Here is a 13163-nt window from a genome sequence, read left to right as displayed (position 1 = left end):
GAGTCATTGTCTGTCAGATGGTTTGGAAATCGGTTGGAAGAGTGAGCGTGTTTCTTTTCACTTCATGTGTGTTATTTTATTAATAGGTTTGGGAATATCACACAAATCATATAGAGACCTTGTAGTTCACTGGTCGGACTCTGTCGGCAAAAAGTTTGGAATAATTACGTTTTTTTAACTATTGTGTCCTGAAGGATCATGTGACACTGAAGACTCCAGCATATGTTGAAAATTTTGCTTTGCCATTACAGAAACAAATTACATTTTGAAATATATAAAAATAGAAAACAAAATAAAATAAAATGTTTTACATTATTACTGTTTTTACTGTATTTTTAATCAAATAAATGTAGCCTTGGTGAGCATAAAATCAAAACCATTAAAAAGAAATCTGAATTATTCCAAAGGTTTGGCTGCCAGTATCTATTTGTCCTTCATGTTTTCCAAGAGAATAAAATAGAGTGAAATAAACGTGTCATTTTCATCTAGTAACATTCTCATGATTATCATCCTCATTAGGCCTGAAGAAAGGCAGTAGAATTGTTAAATGTTAGACCCTGGTCACAATGTTTTTAAATAGTTGTTAATAGTTTAGTATGATTTAATCTTAAATAGATTATGGCAAGTTGGTCACAGCCATTGTTCGGTCCTCAGCAACAGTGCACTGTGAACATAGGAATTTAACTTCATCTGTGTTGAGAAAATGTACCCAGTTTTAGTTTTGTTTTTACAGTAGTTTCTATCATATGGATTGGTAGAAATTAGAGTGTCATGTACCGAGTATGAATTTTCATGGGAGGAAGAGTAGTGAGGCCTCAGTGTGGGAAATGTGCAATATTTGTTTCTTTCCTTTGTCTTGTTTTGAGATGAATATGTATATTGTACAAACAAGTGACAAGTTGTTCGCAAAAACAACAAAATCACCAATGTCTTCCATTAAATGATGTATAGTTTCATCCGCTTGCTTTAGGGTGGCGGGATTTGTAGTGCCAGCATAAACATGGCCATGCATGTACGGTAGCGATGCTTGCTGAGTTTAATAGTCGTAGTGACATTCAGTATATGCTATAATAAAGTCGTTTAGAAAATAAAATAGGCAGATAATGATTTAGTTAGTAAACACCATGGATGCAGCATCTACATCTTGATCGATTTGGTTAAGAGGTGATTAGGCGAGTCATTTTCACTCATGCTAAATTTGTTCGTTTTAGTTTTTAATCGGCAAACACAGTTGTTTATTCACAGGTAATCACTATTAGTTAATAATGAAGTGTTGTAGCATGCTGAGGATTAGAAAAATGGCGGTTGGTATTGACGTGCAGCTAGCCATGCTGAAAAGCATATATATGTTTCATAAGCACTGTGTGAGTTTGTCCTAGTTTGTACTGTGCAAAATTAAGTTCTGGGCCCAAAATAGTTGACTCGGATTAAAACGAAAGTCCCTAACGGCAGAAAATTTGTCTTGGTGGCTTAGAAGAAGTGAAGAGTTTCATTTCACACCTGTTTCAAGATGATTCCTTATTATGGAAATGGTTGATCCTGAAATGTTATTTGGTCTGTAATAATCAGACACCGTATTCTCTGATTAGAAAGGGTAACCCAGAACTGTGTTTGTATTCATACCTCAAAATTAGCATTCTCCATCAGGTAATGTTGTCTCAGACTAGAGCTGTGGGTAGATTATTCCTAGTAGCAGAAAATCTCGATTTTAAAGTAACATGTAGTATATTAAGTGGCATAAAGCAATTATCAAAGCATTGTAATGTAGATAAATACCTCAGTGACTGGAATGCAAACTATATTTTTAAATATACTCAAAGATATGCAAGCCATGATGTGTATTAAGTTCAATGTTTAGAAGCAATAACCAGTTTATGCATGAATTATAGTGTCGGAATAGTTGAGTGGTGTTTTTGTGAAATAGAAATCTGTAGCATATTTGTGACAGTGGTAAGCGTTTTATCCAGAACATCCCATTGCTCATATTTGGTAGCACAGACCTAGTAGCACAGAGGGTCTGACAAATATGAAAAACCTCTTTTATTTTGGACCGGTGGAAGAAAGTTGATAGGTAGTAAATATATATATATATATATGCAGGGCTTATGTCCTTCTATTGACCTTGCATGTTTACATACAAACCATTGTGGAACGCACATAAGCTGTATGTATATTTACAGCTTATTTTCATTAACAGCAATATGAGCAGTGTTCTGGTAGCAGTTTGTGACACTCTGATGATTCATTGTCTTAGTGAATCCTAGGTAAACAATATACCACAATACATTCACAAAATGAAAAAGAATCGTTAGGAATTAACTAGTATTTTTTTTTTTTTAATAAGAGTGCAAAAAACTTTTGTTGATGCATGGTAGAAAATAAAAAATGTTTTGTGCTGCATGCAATAATTAAGCTTTGCTTGAACATATTTATGCAGAAATGTGATAAATCTATGAGTGGACCAATGTTGTGACTTCCTTTTCAAATGCATGACATCCCAAAGGTTTATCGCTGCTGTAAATTATTCACAGATGTAATCATTAAAAATGTTACTTTTTTGGATTTGAGTATTGTATAATGAAAATGTAACAAGTCTGTGATTCAAGAGGCAAGATACAGTGTTTTACCAAAACTAACAATTGTGAGTTTAAATGGAATAAAATTACAAGTTCTTTTTCATGTTCAATGCAAATAGTGCAGAACATAAGTTTATATGCTTTGATTGCCTAATTTGCATTGCTGATTTTGCCTCTGAATGTAAAACTCTATGCTTAGTCTGATCTATGCACTACAGATGCACCCCGCATGATTTTGTACAAAAAAATATTAAATTTTAGCAATAAAAAAGCAGCATGGTGCCAATCATAAACGTGTTGTGTTTTCTTTCTTCAGTGTTATATTTCATCTGGTAGTGTAAGAGGTTAGACATTTTTCTTTAATAATACAACAATATATACTGTTATTTACTGTTATACCATTCCTTTCTCTGCACATAAATGTAAATAAAGAAATACAATAACCAATATAGTTAGTATTTCACTCATTTTAAACATTTCCAAAAAATTTTATTGTTATTCAATACATAATACAAAAATATAAATACACTTTAAGCAGTTAGAACAAAACCACTACATATTCCATGCCAGCATTGCTTTAGCTTACATTGTGTGTGCACAATTTCTCCATCATTCCTTCCAGAATCTTCACCTGCTTCAGCTGAGCTTCTAAATCCTGCTTCAGCTAGAAAGGAGAAAAGGAATTCACAATGTTTTACCCAAGTGAGTTGATCCCCTTCTGTAAAATAAATGGTTATTATTTATTGGCAAAAATACTCACCTCTTTAATATTTTTGTCCATGAGTCTGTGTTTGAAGTTGATTTTGGAGGCTTTAACACGTGCACCACTTCTTAGCATGTAGCTAAAATGTAAACCATTTATCAAATAATAAAAAATCTGATTTAAGAATCTATTAAAAGAGTTAAATGAATGGTTTAGCCAAAAATAGAAATGTACATAAAAATGAACATTTATTCACTCTCAGGCCATCCAGGTAGTAGATGATTTTGTTTCTTCATCAGAACAGATTCTTATTTAGCATTACATCACTTGCTCACCATTGGATCATTAGCAGCACAAAAGGTTGTGGGTTTGATTCCCAGGGAACACATGTTAGGTAAAAAAAAAAGTTAGCCTGAATGCACTGTAAATCGCTTTGGATAAAAGCGTCTGCTAAATGATTAGAGAGGGGTCTGTAAATGCAGAGAAGGGAATATATTTTTGTTCCTGTGGCTCAGTGGTAGAGCATTGCGTAAGCAGCGCAAAAGGTTGTGGGTTTGATTCCCAGGGAACACATGTTAGGTAAAAAATGTTAGCCTGAATGCACTGTAAGTCGCTTTGGATAAAAACGTCTGCTAAATGCATAAATGTAAATATAAATTAGCAGTGAATAGGTGCCGGCATAATGACATTCCAAACAGCTAATAAAAGCATCACAATAGTTCACAAGTAGGCTAATCCAAATGACTCCAGTCACACAAACATGTAGTTTTACATTTGACTGACGTTAACTGATAGACTGAGGTCGGGTGGATTACTTGTAAATCCATGTACTTATGTTTTTATCTGCTGTTTGGACTCTCCTTGTGACGGCACCCATAACGTAATTCTACATTTCTCCAAATGTGTCCTGAAGAAGAAACAAATTCATCTACATCTTGGATAGACTGAGGGTGGTTAGATTTTTAGCAGTTTTTAATTTTGGGTTTCATTATAATTACACCCACCAGTTTATCAGTTCTTTTCGTAAAAGGAAGAGGTTTCGTAAAGCAGACAGGTGTTCTGGGGTGGAGTGAAGAACCAGGCCAACGGCACCATGGCAACCAGCACAGTAAAGGACTTGGTGGGTGCTACAGACAGAGAAACCACAGGATGATGGGACATCCAGCACATACACATGCTGGAAATAAGCTGAAACTGTTGAGATCAACAGACAGCTATACTTACGAGAAAGCCAGATGACCATTCAAACTCATCTCCAGCTTTTTGTTTACCCTCACATCTTCAGAAACTTCTTCAGAGGGAAAGGAGTTATAATCACAACACAGTCACCCACGTGTTTTGTCTTTGGTGCTTTTTACAAGAGTGTTCAAGGCTGCAATCATATCTTAAGAATCTTGAGTCTGCATGCTTTTAAAGGTATTCCGAGAACAACTTACTCAAACAAATGATACTCTGGAGGCTCCGGACTTCCCCACAGATGGCGAGAGAGTCTCCAAGCACTGTGTTGCATGTCATGCACTGCAGAACAACGCTTGACGTAAAATCTACCATACAGACTTCTCCGTCCTTCACTGCTCTTAGCTCATCTGCAATTGAACTAGTCTGTGTCGAGTCACATGGACCGATATCATAAGAGCTTTCGAGAAAACTTCGAGTGCTGTTCGACATGATTACATAAGCAAGTTTTGTTGTTCTTGCTCACACAAGTTCAAAAGACGCTACCACGTTCATTCATTTATGAGCTTGAACTAGAGTTGTGACGTTCGCGAACGAACCGATTCTTTTGAACGGCTCATAAACATGAACGATGGGAGCCGAGTCGCGGCTGGAGGGGAGCCGTTCTTTCTGTCGTTCTTTTTTCCTATGCGTGTTTCACACAGATGCACACAAATGAGCTCATCCGCGAGACAGCACAGTTATAGGGGGAGGGGCGCACCCAGCGCAGGCCAACCCTTTATAGCGTGATGATATTAGTTATTAGTTGTGCACGCATCCTTCACAATGTTCTTGTGTGGAAGTGTTTGTAGTAAAAGCTGTTTTGCACAGAAATTCATTGCAGCCGGCTTTGTTTTTGATGTTTATTTGTGAGTAGGTATTGTATGAATAACATAAGTCAACGTAGCTTTACACACACACACACACACACACACACACTTTGTACTAAAGGTAAATCCAAAATAGTGATGTAACTGTCTAAGCAGAGGGATTTGTGCAACCCTATGGAATATAGTCCACACAAGACAAATGAGGTAATAATCAATATTTCAGAATAATTCAAACTCAGATATTGGTGTGTGATATCTGAGTTTTAATTATTTGACTACAAATCTCACCTCATCATTCCTCCCTGTGATTATGTCCAGGATAAACTGAGATGCCCCCAAGCTGGCTTCTTAAAACTGACTAAATATTTAAAAAGAGCCAAAAGAGCCGTTCTTTTGAACGGCTCTTTGAAAGGAACTAAACCCTAATACCCAAACAAAACCAAAGAGCCATAAATCCCAACACTAGCTTGAACTTTAGGTGGCGCCCTAAACCGCTTAATCAAACCCAGCCTTCGCTAAAGTCTTTTACCCAATCAAAACTAACGAGACATAAACGCCACTTCTTATTGGATGTTGTGCTGTGTCGTCATGGGGTTCTCAACCAATCATCTAGCGGACAAGCCTGTTTTTGAAACACGTTATTTTTCAAACGGCAAATCCCCACCTAAACAAACCGAGCTGTAGATCACGGAGTCGTCAATTTCAGTATAACAGTTATATATCTGTAGATTTTACACTGAGTTTATAAACAACATGGATTTGGATTCGCTTAAATATGCGGAATTGCAGCGCCTCGCGAAAGAGGTTGGACTGAAAGCAAATATGAAGGTAAATCGCGTTTACTATGGTAAAGCGAAACAGTGCTGTTCACCTAAAACCATTCCATGTGTAGCGTTAACGATACCAAATGACTGCATTTTGTGTGAGTAAATGTAGATTCCTTAAATATGTTTTAATACGAACGCTGTACTAATTAAAGTATGGTAACTTTTCTTTAGATTTTGAGTTAACGTTACGTTGTTGGCGTTTTTGCGCGAAATCACAAACCTTTTATTTAGATAGTTTGTGACTGACTGAAATCTACATTTACATTTATCAGACACTTTTATCCAAAACGACTTACAATCCAATCAACTTTATTAAATGCTCAATGCTTCTTTGTTTCTAGGCTGAAAAGCTGTTGAAAGCTTTAAAAGAACACTTTTCAAAACAACTACAACACCAGATATCTGCAAATGTGAGTATAATTTTTGTGCATTTGTCACCATAATCTTTCTGAAATGGGAAGAGTTGCTGTAACAGAATTACATTGCATTGTTTGCAGGATAATGATGCAGCCACCGCGGACGCGCACGATGCCGTGGACGAGCAGGGCGCGCACACTGCAACGTTTGTGACCGAGCGACGGGGGAAAGGACGCACTGCCAAGAGAAAGCTCAGTGACTCCACATCTGTCACTGCTCAGGTATTCAAGAGCATATGTAGGCTACAGTTTTATTTTCAGTCTGGACTGTTTCATATTTTACTTTTAGATATATACGTTATATCCACGTCTAGGGTTCTGTAATTCATTATTTTATTTTATTTTTTTTACAAATATATAATATTTAGAATGAAGAAAAGCTGGCACAAGAGGAGGGCCGAAGGGGCTCCAAGAGGAGGAAGGGGTCCTCACCCAAGGACACCGAGACACCAGTTCCACCTGAAACATCTACTAAAGAAGATTCTGTGGAGAAAGGTCTAGAATCTGAGGAAACCAATCCAGACTCTGAAGGTGCTCCTGCAGAGCCAAGTGTTAAAGGTAGAAGTTGCTTTGATATTAAGTTGCTCATTGAGAGTAGATGTTATTAGTTAACCTTTTAATTAAGATCTTATAGATGAGATGGATAAGTTACCTTGTGATTTGTTCCTGCACAGAGTATGTAGTGTTGACTATTAAAATTAATATATTGCAGGTGTGGGGAGAAGAACAGTGGGTAAAATCCCTCGTCTTGAGGGCCTGATGAAGAGAAAACCTGCACTAAGGCCGACAACTCCTAGTAATAAGATCCTTTATACACAAAAACAAAATATTTTTCCAGTTCCTATATTATTCAAAATACAGTTTCTTGTTCTTGTTTAGTTCGCTGTTTCACTTGAGATCATTACATAACACATGTAAACAAACATTCTGAGCTCTGCCCTGGAGTAATGTATTTACAAATCACTCTTCCCTAGACTTCAAGAAACTCCACGAGGCTCACTTCAAAAAGATGGAGTCCATTGATTCCTATGTCCAAAGGAAGAACAAACAAATGGAGGTGCTCAGGAATTCTGTCAAGGAGCTGAAGGTAACAATGAGAGTGAAACCCTGGCCTGTCAAATAATAACAACCAGTGTTGTTGTCCTTAAAGGGATTGTACACCCAAAAATGAAAATTCTGTCATCCTTTGCTCGCCCTCATGTCGTTCCAAACCTGTATAACTTATTTTATTCTATGGAACATAAAATCAATTATTTTGAAGAATGCTGCTAACCAAACAGTTTTAGTTTCCATTGACTTCCACTGTACGGTGGAAAAAAATGTAAACAATATTAAACTAAAATAAAAACAAACAAACAATGGAACCAAGTTCCACTGAAGAAAATAGGTTTGCAACGAAATGGAGATGAGCAACAATAACTGATGTAGCTGACAGAAAAATTACTATTTATTAAATATTTTATTTATATATAAATGTCACTGGTTTGAACAGTGTAGTTTCAGTTCCAAATGTTTTATTTAAAAGCGGTTTATTTATTTTTGCAATTTCAGACTCTGTCAGAGAAGACACTGATGAAATCGGCTGAAACAAAGGCTCAAACTGTAAGTCACCAAAAAGCTTGAATATCAGCTGTACTATTAATCTGTGTGTCATCATGCTTCATTGTGAATTCGTTGTCAAATAGTGTCATTTTTATAATACTGGAAAAAAAATCTTACATCTTGTTCAAATAGAATCATATATATTGTGTCTGAGCCAAACAAGTGTGTTCTTTCTAGAACATTGACCTGAAATTATAAGCAAACTTTGGTGTTGTCTCCCATTAGAAGGTGCCTGCTAGCAGAGTGTCACTCTTCAGTCCTGGAGTGCAGGAGAAAAAAACATTGGCAGAAAAACGCAGGCTCACTCAGCAGTCTGCCAGCAAGTCTGCTTTGAAGGACAGCACCACCTTCAGGCCAACTGTCCTCACCACTAATAAAATCAATGTCCGGTAAGTACATCAATGGGCTCTAATTCACTTAAGTTTATAATGCTTTTAGTATTGAAATTGAGGTGCTGAAGCCAAGCATTGACAACTAATGGAACATAGTTTATTATAATGTAACCAATTTCTATAGCTGTACTTTAATGTTGACTGATGCGTTTTCTTCCCAAGGTTCTCGCAGACCACTCGCGATAACGAATATAAGCGTTCGCTGGTAAAGACTCCAGCTCGTATGTCTCCTCTCATCCCTCTAACCTCCACTCCAGGGAGGAAATCGGATGTTCATACCAAACCTGAACTTAATAAAAGTGCTGGTGCCATCAAAACACCTGGTAAGAGTAATGGCATTACATTGCGCTAATCATTTATCATCAACAACAAAAAAAGATTTTATGAAGCATTGGTTTTAATTGTTGTTTTGCTTTTTTTTACAGGAGCTACTCCATTTGTTTTTAATGGGAACAACAGTATATCAGTCACCCCTGGTGTCACCAAGAAGAACACATTTGATCTGAAGGCCAGTCTCTCTCGTCCACTCGCCTACAAACCACACAAAGGTATGTCCACACTCAGACAAAAATATGGATTAAATACCCAGAACTTACATGTCAGGCAGTGCTTACTTGAATTGAATTGTATCTGCTTGCTTTTCATTGTCTTCATTTACCTCTGCAGGAAAACTGAAGCCATTTGGAGCTCAAGAGGAGAACACAGCACTTAATAAATCTCAGACTGTTCCTTCACACCAGAAAAACTATAAACAGCACCAAGTTCAAACCAGGTGAGATGCTTATATTAGTTGTGTATTGATTGGTTACTACTGTTCAAAAATTTAGGGTCAGGTTTTTTTTTAAGAATGCTTTTATTCAGCAATAATGCATTTAACTGATCAAAAGCGACAGTAAGGACTTTCACATTGTTACAAAAATTATATTTCAAATAAATGCTGGTTTTTAACTTTATATTCAAATCTTTAAAAACAAAGTATCAAGGTTTTCACAAAAATATTAAGCAGCACATCTGTTTTCAAAACTGATAAGAAATTTCTTGAGCAGCAAATCAGCATATTAGAACAGTTTTAAATTGTAAACAATATTTCACAATATTATTTATTTTACTGTATTTTCATCAAATAAATGCAACTTTGGTGAGCATAAGAGACTTCGAGAGCATAAAAAAAAAAATATTACGACCCCAAACCTTTAAACTCAAGCATACATTTGAATTTCCTGTGTCTCATTATCTGAAACTCCTCCACATTGCCTTTTCATTTTCAGAGAGGAGCGACGTGCCAAGCACACAGAAGACCGAAAACAAAAGAAAGAGATGATGTTGGGTACCAGACGAGGTCTGGTCATGGCCTAACTCCAGTGTTCTTACTGTTTTGCTATCTTAGACACTCACTGTACATGTTTAGCTTTCGTCTTTTCTATTCCAAACTTTTGTATATATTTTGCTATTCTGTGAACACTTGGTTCTTCTGTAAATGCTTGGTTAATACGCTTAGTATGAGGTGAGGTCATCCAACAAAAGCGTTCATTTTTTTTTAAATCCATTTATAGATGAAGATTTTATATTTCTTAAATTGTTTTGATTTTATGTGTAAAAAGAAAGTGTTCCCCTGATGTATTTTTAGTATGAATGCTTATTTGTACTGGACTTTAATTAATTGTAAAGACAAAAACAGTAAAGTCACTCAAAACATTGGTCACACAAAATGTTTATTTGAACTTGAGCGATATTCATAAATGATCATTTTGTACTACTTTGTCTTAAATGTGGTCATTTTGTGTTTGTATATAAGATTTTGGCCTTCAAAAAATGTCCATTGAAGTTTTTATTAATAAATTGGTGTCTGTCTGTCATCTATGATTGCTGAATCTTGTTGAATCCAGTTAGACCTCTGGGTTTCTCTTGTAAAGCTCATATGCAAACTCCTCTGTGTGGGCAAGGTCACTGCACAGACCAATGAAGTCAATCTCCAGCTGAAATGGGCCGTCTGCTTTATCCCCCAATGTAAAACCAATACTCTTTACCTAAGAGTACAAACAAGTTTTGATTTAATGTATGTTATAATGCTCATAAATATATCACCAGAGGAAAAATAAGAACAAAGATAAAATGCTAATATCAATTACTAGATAAAGTACGAGGAGACGAGAAAGCCATGCTGACCTTATCTAACCAGAGGACATGCTGGTCATCCTGTATTCTTCCCCGGCTGGAAAGGAAAAACTTGGAGAATGGGATCTGTAAAAGTGTTTTACAAATAACAGATAACAAGTTAGGACTAAATATTACTGCCATTCAAGTGTTTTGGGTTAAGATTTTTTTTTTTTTTTTTATGATTCTGATGAACAATAAAATTTATAAGAACATCATTTATTTGAAACAGGTAAATAAATATATTAGTTTAAAAAAAACTGACCCCAAACTTTTAAACAGTAGTGTAAAACAGATTGATTTGGATGTACTTTCATATGAACTGCAGATGAAGTGTTTTGTAGATGTACATTCATGTAAATTTCTTAAGACCTACCTTGACATCCTGCCAGTAGGGTCCCCCTCTAGTGTAGAGGAAGTAACTGTAGATGTCATCTCTCTGATGAGAAAAGAAGGTCTCCGCAGACATGTTTACCATCCATGGTCTTCCATCTCCCCGAATACGCATATGTAACGTGTTGAAACTTGACCAGTCATAGTATTTTTTTCTGTCAAATGAGGCCTGCAAAACAAAGGAATGTTTTAAAGGTCAAATTACAGTATTGCTCCTTTACTGCTCACTTTAAATGCATGCAAATAACAAACCCTAAAGCTGTGTTTCTCAATACTGCTCTCTTCTAATATCTTACTCTTATGTAACATGCAATTCATGAATTATAGTGTCTCAAGTGTACTTTCTCCATAAATTGTACAATTATAAATTGAAAACACACCTACATACTACCATTCAAAAATTTAAGAGTTTTATAACATTAGGATGCATTAAATTAATCAAAAGTGACACAAAGACATTTATTGTGTTACAAAGATTTCTATTTCAAATAAATAATGTTCTTTTGAACATTCTATTCATCAAAGAATCCTGGAAAATCAAGGTTTTCACATAAATATTAAGCAGCACAACAATTTTGAACATTGATGATAAGAAATGTTTCTTAATATGTACCAAATCAGCTTATTAATAATTTCTGAAGGATCATGTGACACTGAGGACTGGAGTAATGGCTGCTGAAAATTCTGCTTTTCCATCACAGGAATAAATGACATCTTAAAATGTATTAAAACAGAAACATTAATTTAAAATTGGGGTTTTTTTTATAGAATTTTTAATCAAAGTCTCGGTGAGCATGAGAGATTTCTTTAAAAAAAAAAAAAATTCCAAAGATTCTGTCTAAACCTTGTTTTTCATGCAATTTGTACAGATCAGATGGGAGTTTAATAAGCAAAGGAAATTAAATTTAAATGGAGTAAGTCATTATATAACAGTTTTATCTACACTTTTCCATAATATTTTTAAAATCACCTGTTGAACAAATAAATTGGTGGCTATCAATGTCATGTACTGTACAAAGATTAGTCATTAACCCATGCAGAAATAAGAAAAGTACACAAAAACGAAAATGATGAACAAGGAATTGAATAATGGATCAGATGGAGGGATGTCCGATCTTGGCACTGACCAGCGGCTGTTTGGAGCGCAGAGTGCAGTATCCACTGTATCGAGTCTCTCCATCACGGGGAGGTGTGGAGCACAAGGTCCCATACAGCATACACGTGGTGTTGTTCTTGCCCAGTTTAATGTATGCCTCACTGCGACCCCCAATCTCCTGATCGGACGACACCACCCACTGACTGAGACTCTCTGGTCCACGGAACTCCCACTGGACACGTGTTTGTTCTAGCATGTGATCTATTAACGGCCTTCCTTCAGGTCCAGTCCAGCGCTGGACAAACTCATCCTTCAACAACCCAATGTGCTTCTTGATACCCTCCACACCTTTGGAGAAATCAAACTGTATCTTTTGCCAGGGCCAGCGGGTGTCTGGAGGCTGGCCTGGCCTGCGGTAATCACGCTCATAGATGCTCCTGCTGCTCAGTATAACTGAGCATCTCAGGGTAGATGGCAATAACAGAGTCTGTCTGTGAATGACACCATAAACTCCAAACAGAGTTTTTAATGTTGTTTTTGACACAGCCATTTGCTAGTAGTAGCTCTTGCTTTCAGACCAGGCATCCAGTAGATTCCTTAAAAAAATAAAACAAACATATTTAGTGAAATGCCTTTTTTAAATTTACCATCATATATCATGTCAGTTGATCTTCTGGATTCAAATGTTTTCACTAATCCAAATCAAGATGACAGTCATCTAAAGCAGGGCTTTTCAAACAGAGGGCTGCAAGGAAGTCCATGTTCATTCAATCATTAGTAGCCTTTTGTCAAATCATTACACTGCAAGGTAGAATAAGAACTTAACCATGCTATTTCTAAATGTCTATATAGTCTAAAATAATTAGATAAATAGTACAAGACAGATTAAAATAATTCTGTAAATAATTCTGTAAATAATAAAAATTATATTTAAATAGATGAAAAATTATTTAAAACAA

At 36.0% G+C, this 13163-nt stretch overlaps 3 protein-coding genes across 4 annotated transcripts; 1 reads left to right on the top strand and 2 right to left on the bottom strand.

Annotated features, from left to right (window-relative positions):
• Positions 1-2979: 2979 nt before the first annotated feature.
• Positions 2980-5056, bottom strand: LOC109078148 (protein Mis18-beta-like). The gene is made up of 5 exons (XM_019093453.2): positions 4716-5056; positions 4504-4570; positions 4284-4406; positions 3337-3418; positions 2980-3240 (listed from the first exon to the last, which is right to left on the bottom strand). Exons 1-5 carry the CDS (start codon positions 4945-4947, stop codon positions 3154-3156), a joined length of 591 nt encoding a protein of 196 aa, XP_018948998.2. The 5' UTR covers positions 4948-5056; the 3' UTR covers positions 2980-3153.
• A 903-nt stretch (positions 5057-5959) lies between these two features.
• LOC109100602 (nucleolar and spindle-associated protein 1-like) lies at positions 5960-10097 on the top strand. Of its 2 annotated transcripts, none has more exons than XM_019114042.2 (12): positions 5960-6152; positions 6493-6561; positions 6649-6789; positions 6936-7125; positions 7280-7363; positions 7542-7654; positions 8119-8169; positions 8398-8558; positions 8724-8884; positions 8987-9109; positions 9228-9333; positions 9830-10097. In XM_019114042.2, exons 1-12 carry the CDS (start codon positions 6078-6080, stop codon positions 9915-9917), a joined length of 1362 nt encoding a protein of 453 aa, XP_018969587.1. In that variant the 5' UTR covers positions 5960-6077; the 3' UTR covers positions 9918-10097. The 2 variants fall into 2 exon arrangements, with proteins under 2 accessions (XP_018969587.1, XP_018969586.1); XM_019114041.2 differs by having other exon boundaries at positions 5961-6152; positions 8395-8558.
• Positions 10098-10256: 159 nt separating this feature from the next.
• Positions 10257-12833, bottom strand: LOC109100474 (complex I intermediate-associated protein 30, mitochondrial-like). Its single transcript, XM_019113909.2, has 4 exons — positions 12236-12833; positions 11092-11277; positions 10728-10802; positions 10257-10588 (listed from the first exon to the last, which is right to left on the bottom strand). Exons 1-4 carry the CDS (start codon positions 12752-12754, stop codon positions 10448-10450), a joined length of 921 nt encoding a protein of 306 aa, XP_018969454.2. The 5' UTR covers positions 12755-12833; the 3' UTR covers positions 10257-10447.
• Positions 12834-13163: the final 330 nt, after the last annotated feature.

This window comes from Cyprinus carpio, chromosome B13 (assembly GCF_018340385.1).
Source record: "Cyprinus carpio isolate SPL01 chromosome B13, ASM1834038v1, whole genome shotgun sequence".
NCBI lineage: Eukaryota > Metazoa > Chordata > Actinopteri > Cypriniformes > Cyprinidae > Cyprinus > Cyprinus carpio.
The sequence above is the reverse complement of the archived record's forward strand: the minus strand, read 5'-3'. Positions and strand labels throughout refer to the sequence as shown.

Excerpts from the sequence above, each read along its gene's own strand:
- LOC109100602 (XM_019114041.2), top strand. The coding sequence starts at position 6,078 with ATGGATTTGGATTCGCTTAAATATGCGGAATTGCAGCGCCTCGCGAAA. Across the intron at positions 8,170-8,394 it reads CTGAAACAAAGGCTCAAACT|AAGGTGCCTGCTAGCAGAGT; the intron begins GTAAGTCACCAA and ends GTCTCCCATTAG. Across the intron at positions 8,559-8,723 it reads ACTAATAAAATCAATGTCCG|GTTCTCGCAGACCACTCGCG; the intron begins GTAAGTACATCA and ends TTTCTTCCCAAG.
- LOC109078148 (XM_019093453.2), bottom strand. The coding sequence starts at position 4,947 with ATGTCGAACAGCACTCGAAGTTTTCTCGAAAGCTCTTATGATATCGGT. Across the intron at positions 4,571-4,715 it reads CCAGAGTATCATTTGTTTGA|AAGTTTCTGAAGATGTGAGG; the intron begins GTAAGTTGTTCT and ends TTCCCTCTGAAG. Across the intron at positions 4,407-4,503 it reads AATGGTCATCTGGCTTTCTC|CACCCACCAAGTCCTTTACT; the intron begins GTAAGTATAGCT and ends CTCTGTCTGTAG.
- LOC109100474 (XM_019113909.2), bottom strand. The coding sequence starts at position 12,754 with ATGGCTGTGTCAAAAACAACATTAAAAACTCTGTTTGGAGTTTATGGT. Across the intron at positions 11,278-12,235 it reads TGCGCTCCAAACAGCCGCTG|GCCTCATTTGACAGAAAAAA; the intron begins GTCAGTGCCAAG and ends TTTGTTTTGCAG. Across the intron at positions 10,803-11,091 it reads CCTACTGGCAGGATGTCAAG|ATCCCATTCTCCAAGTTTTT; the intron begins GTAGGTCTTAAG and ends ACACTTTTACAG.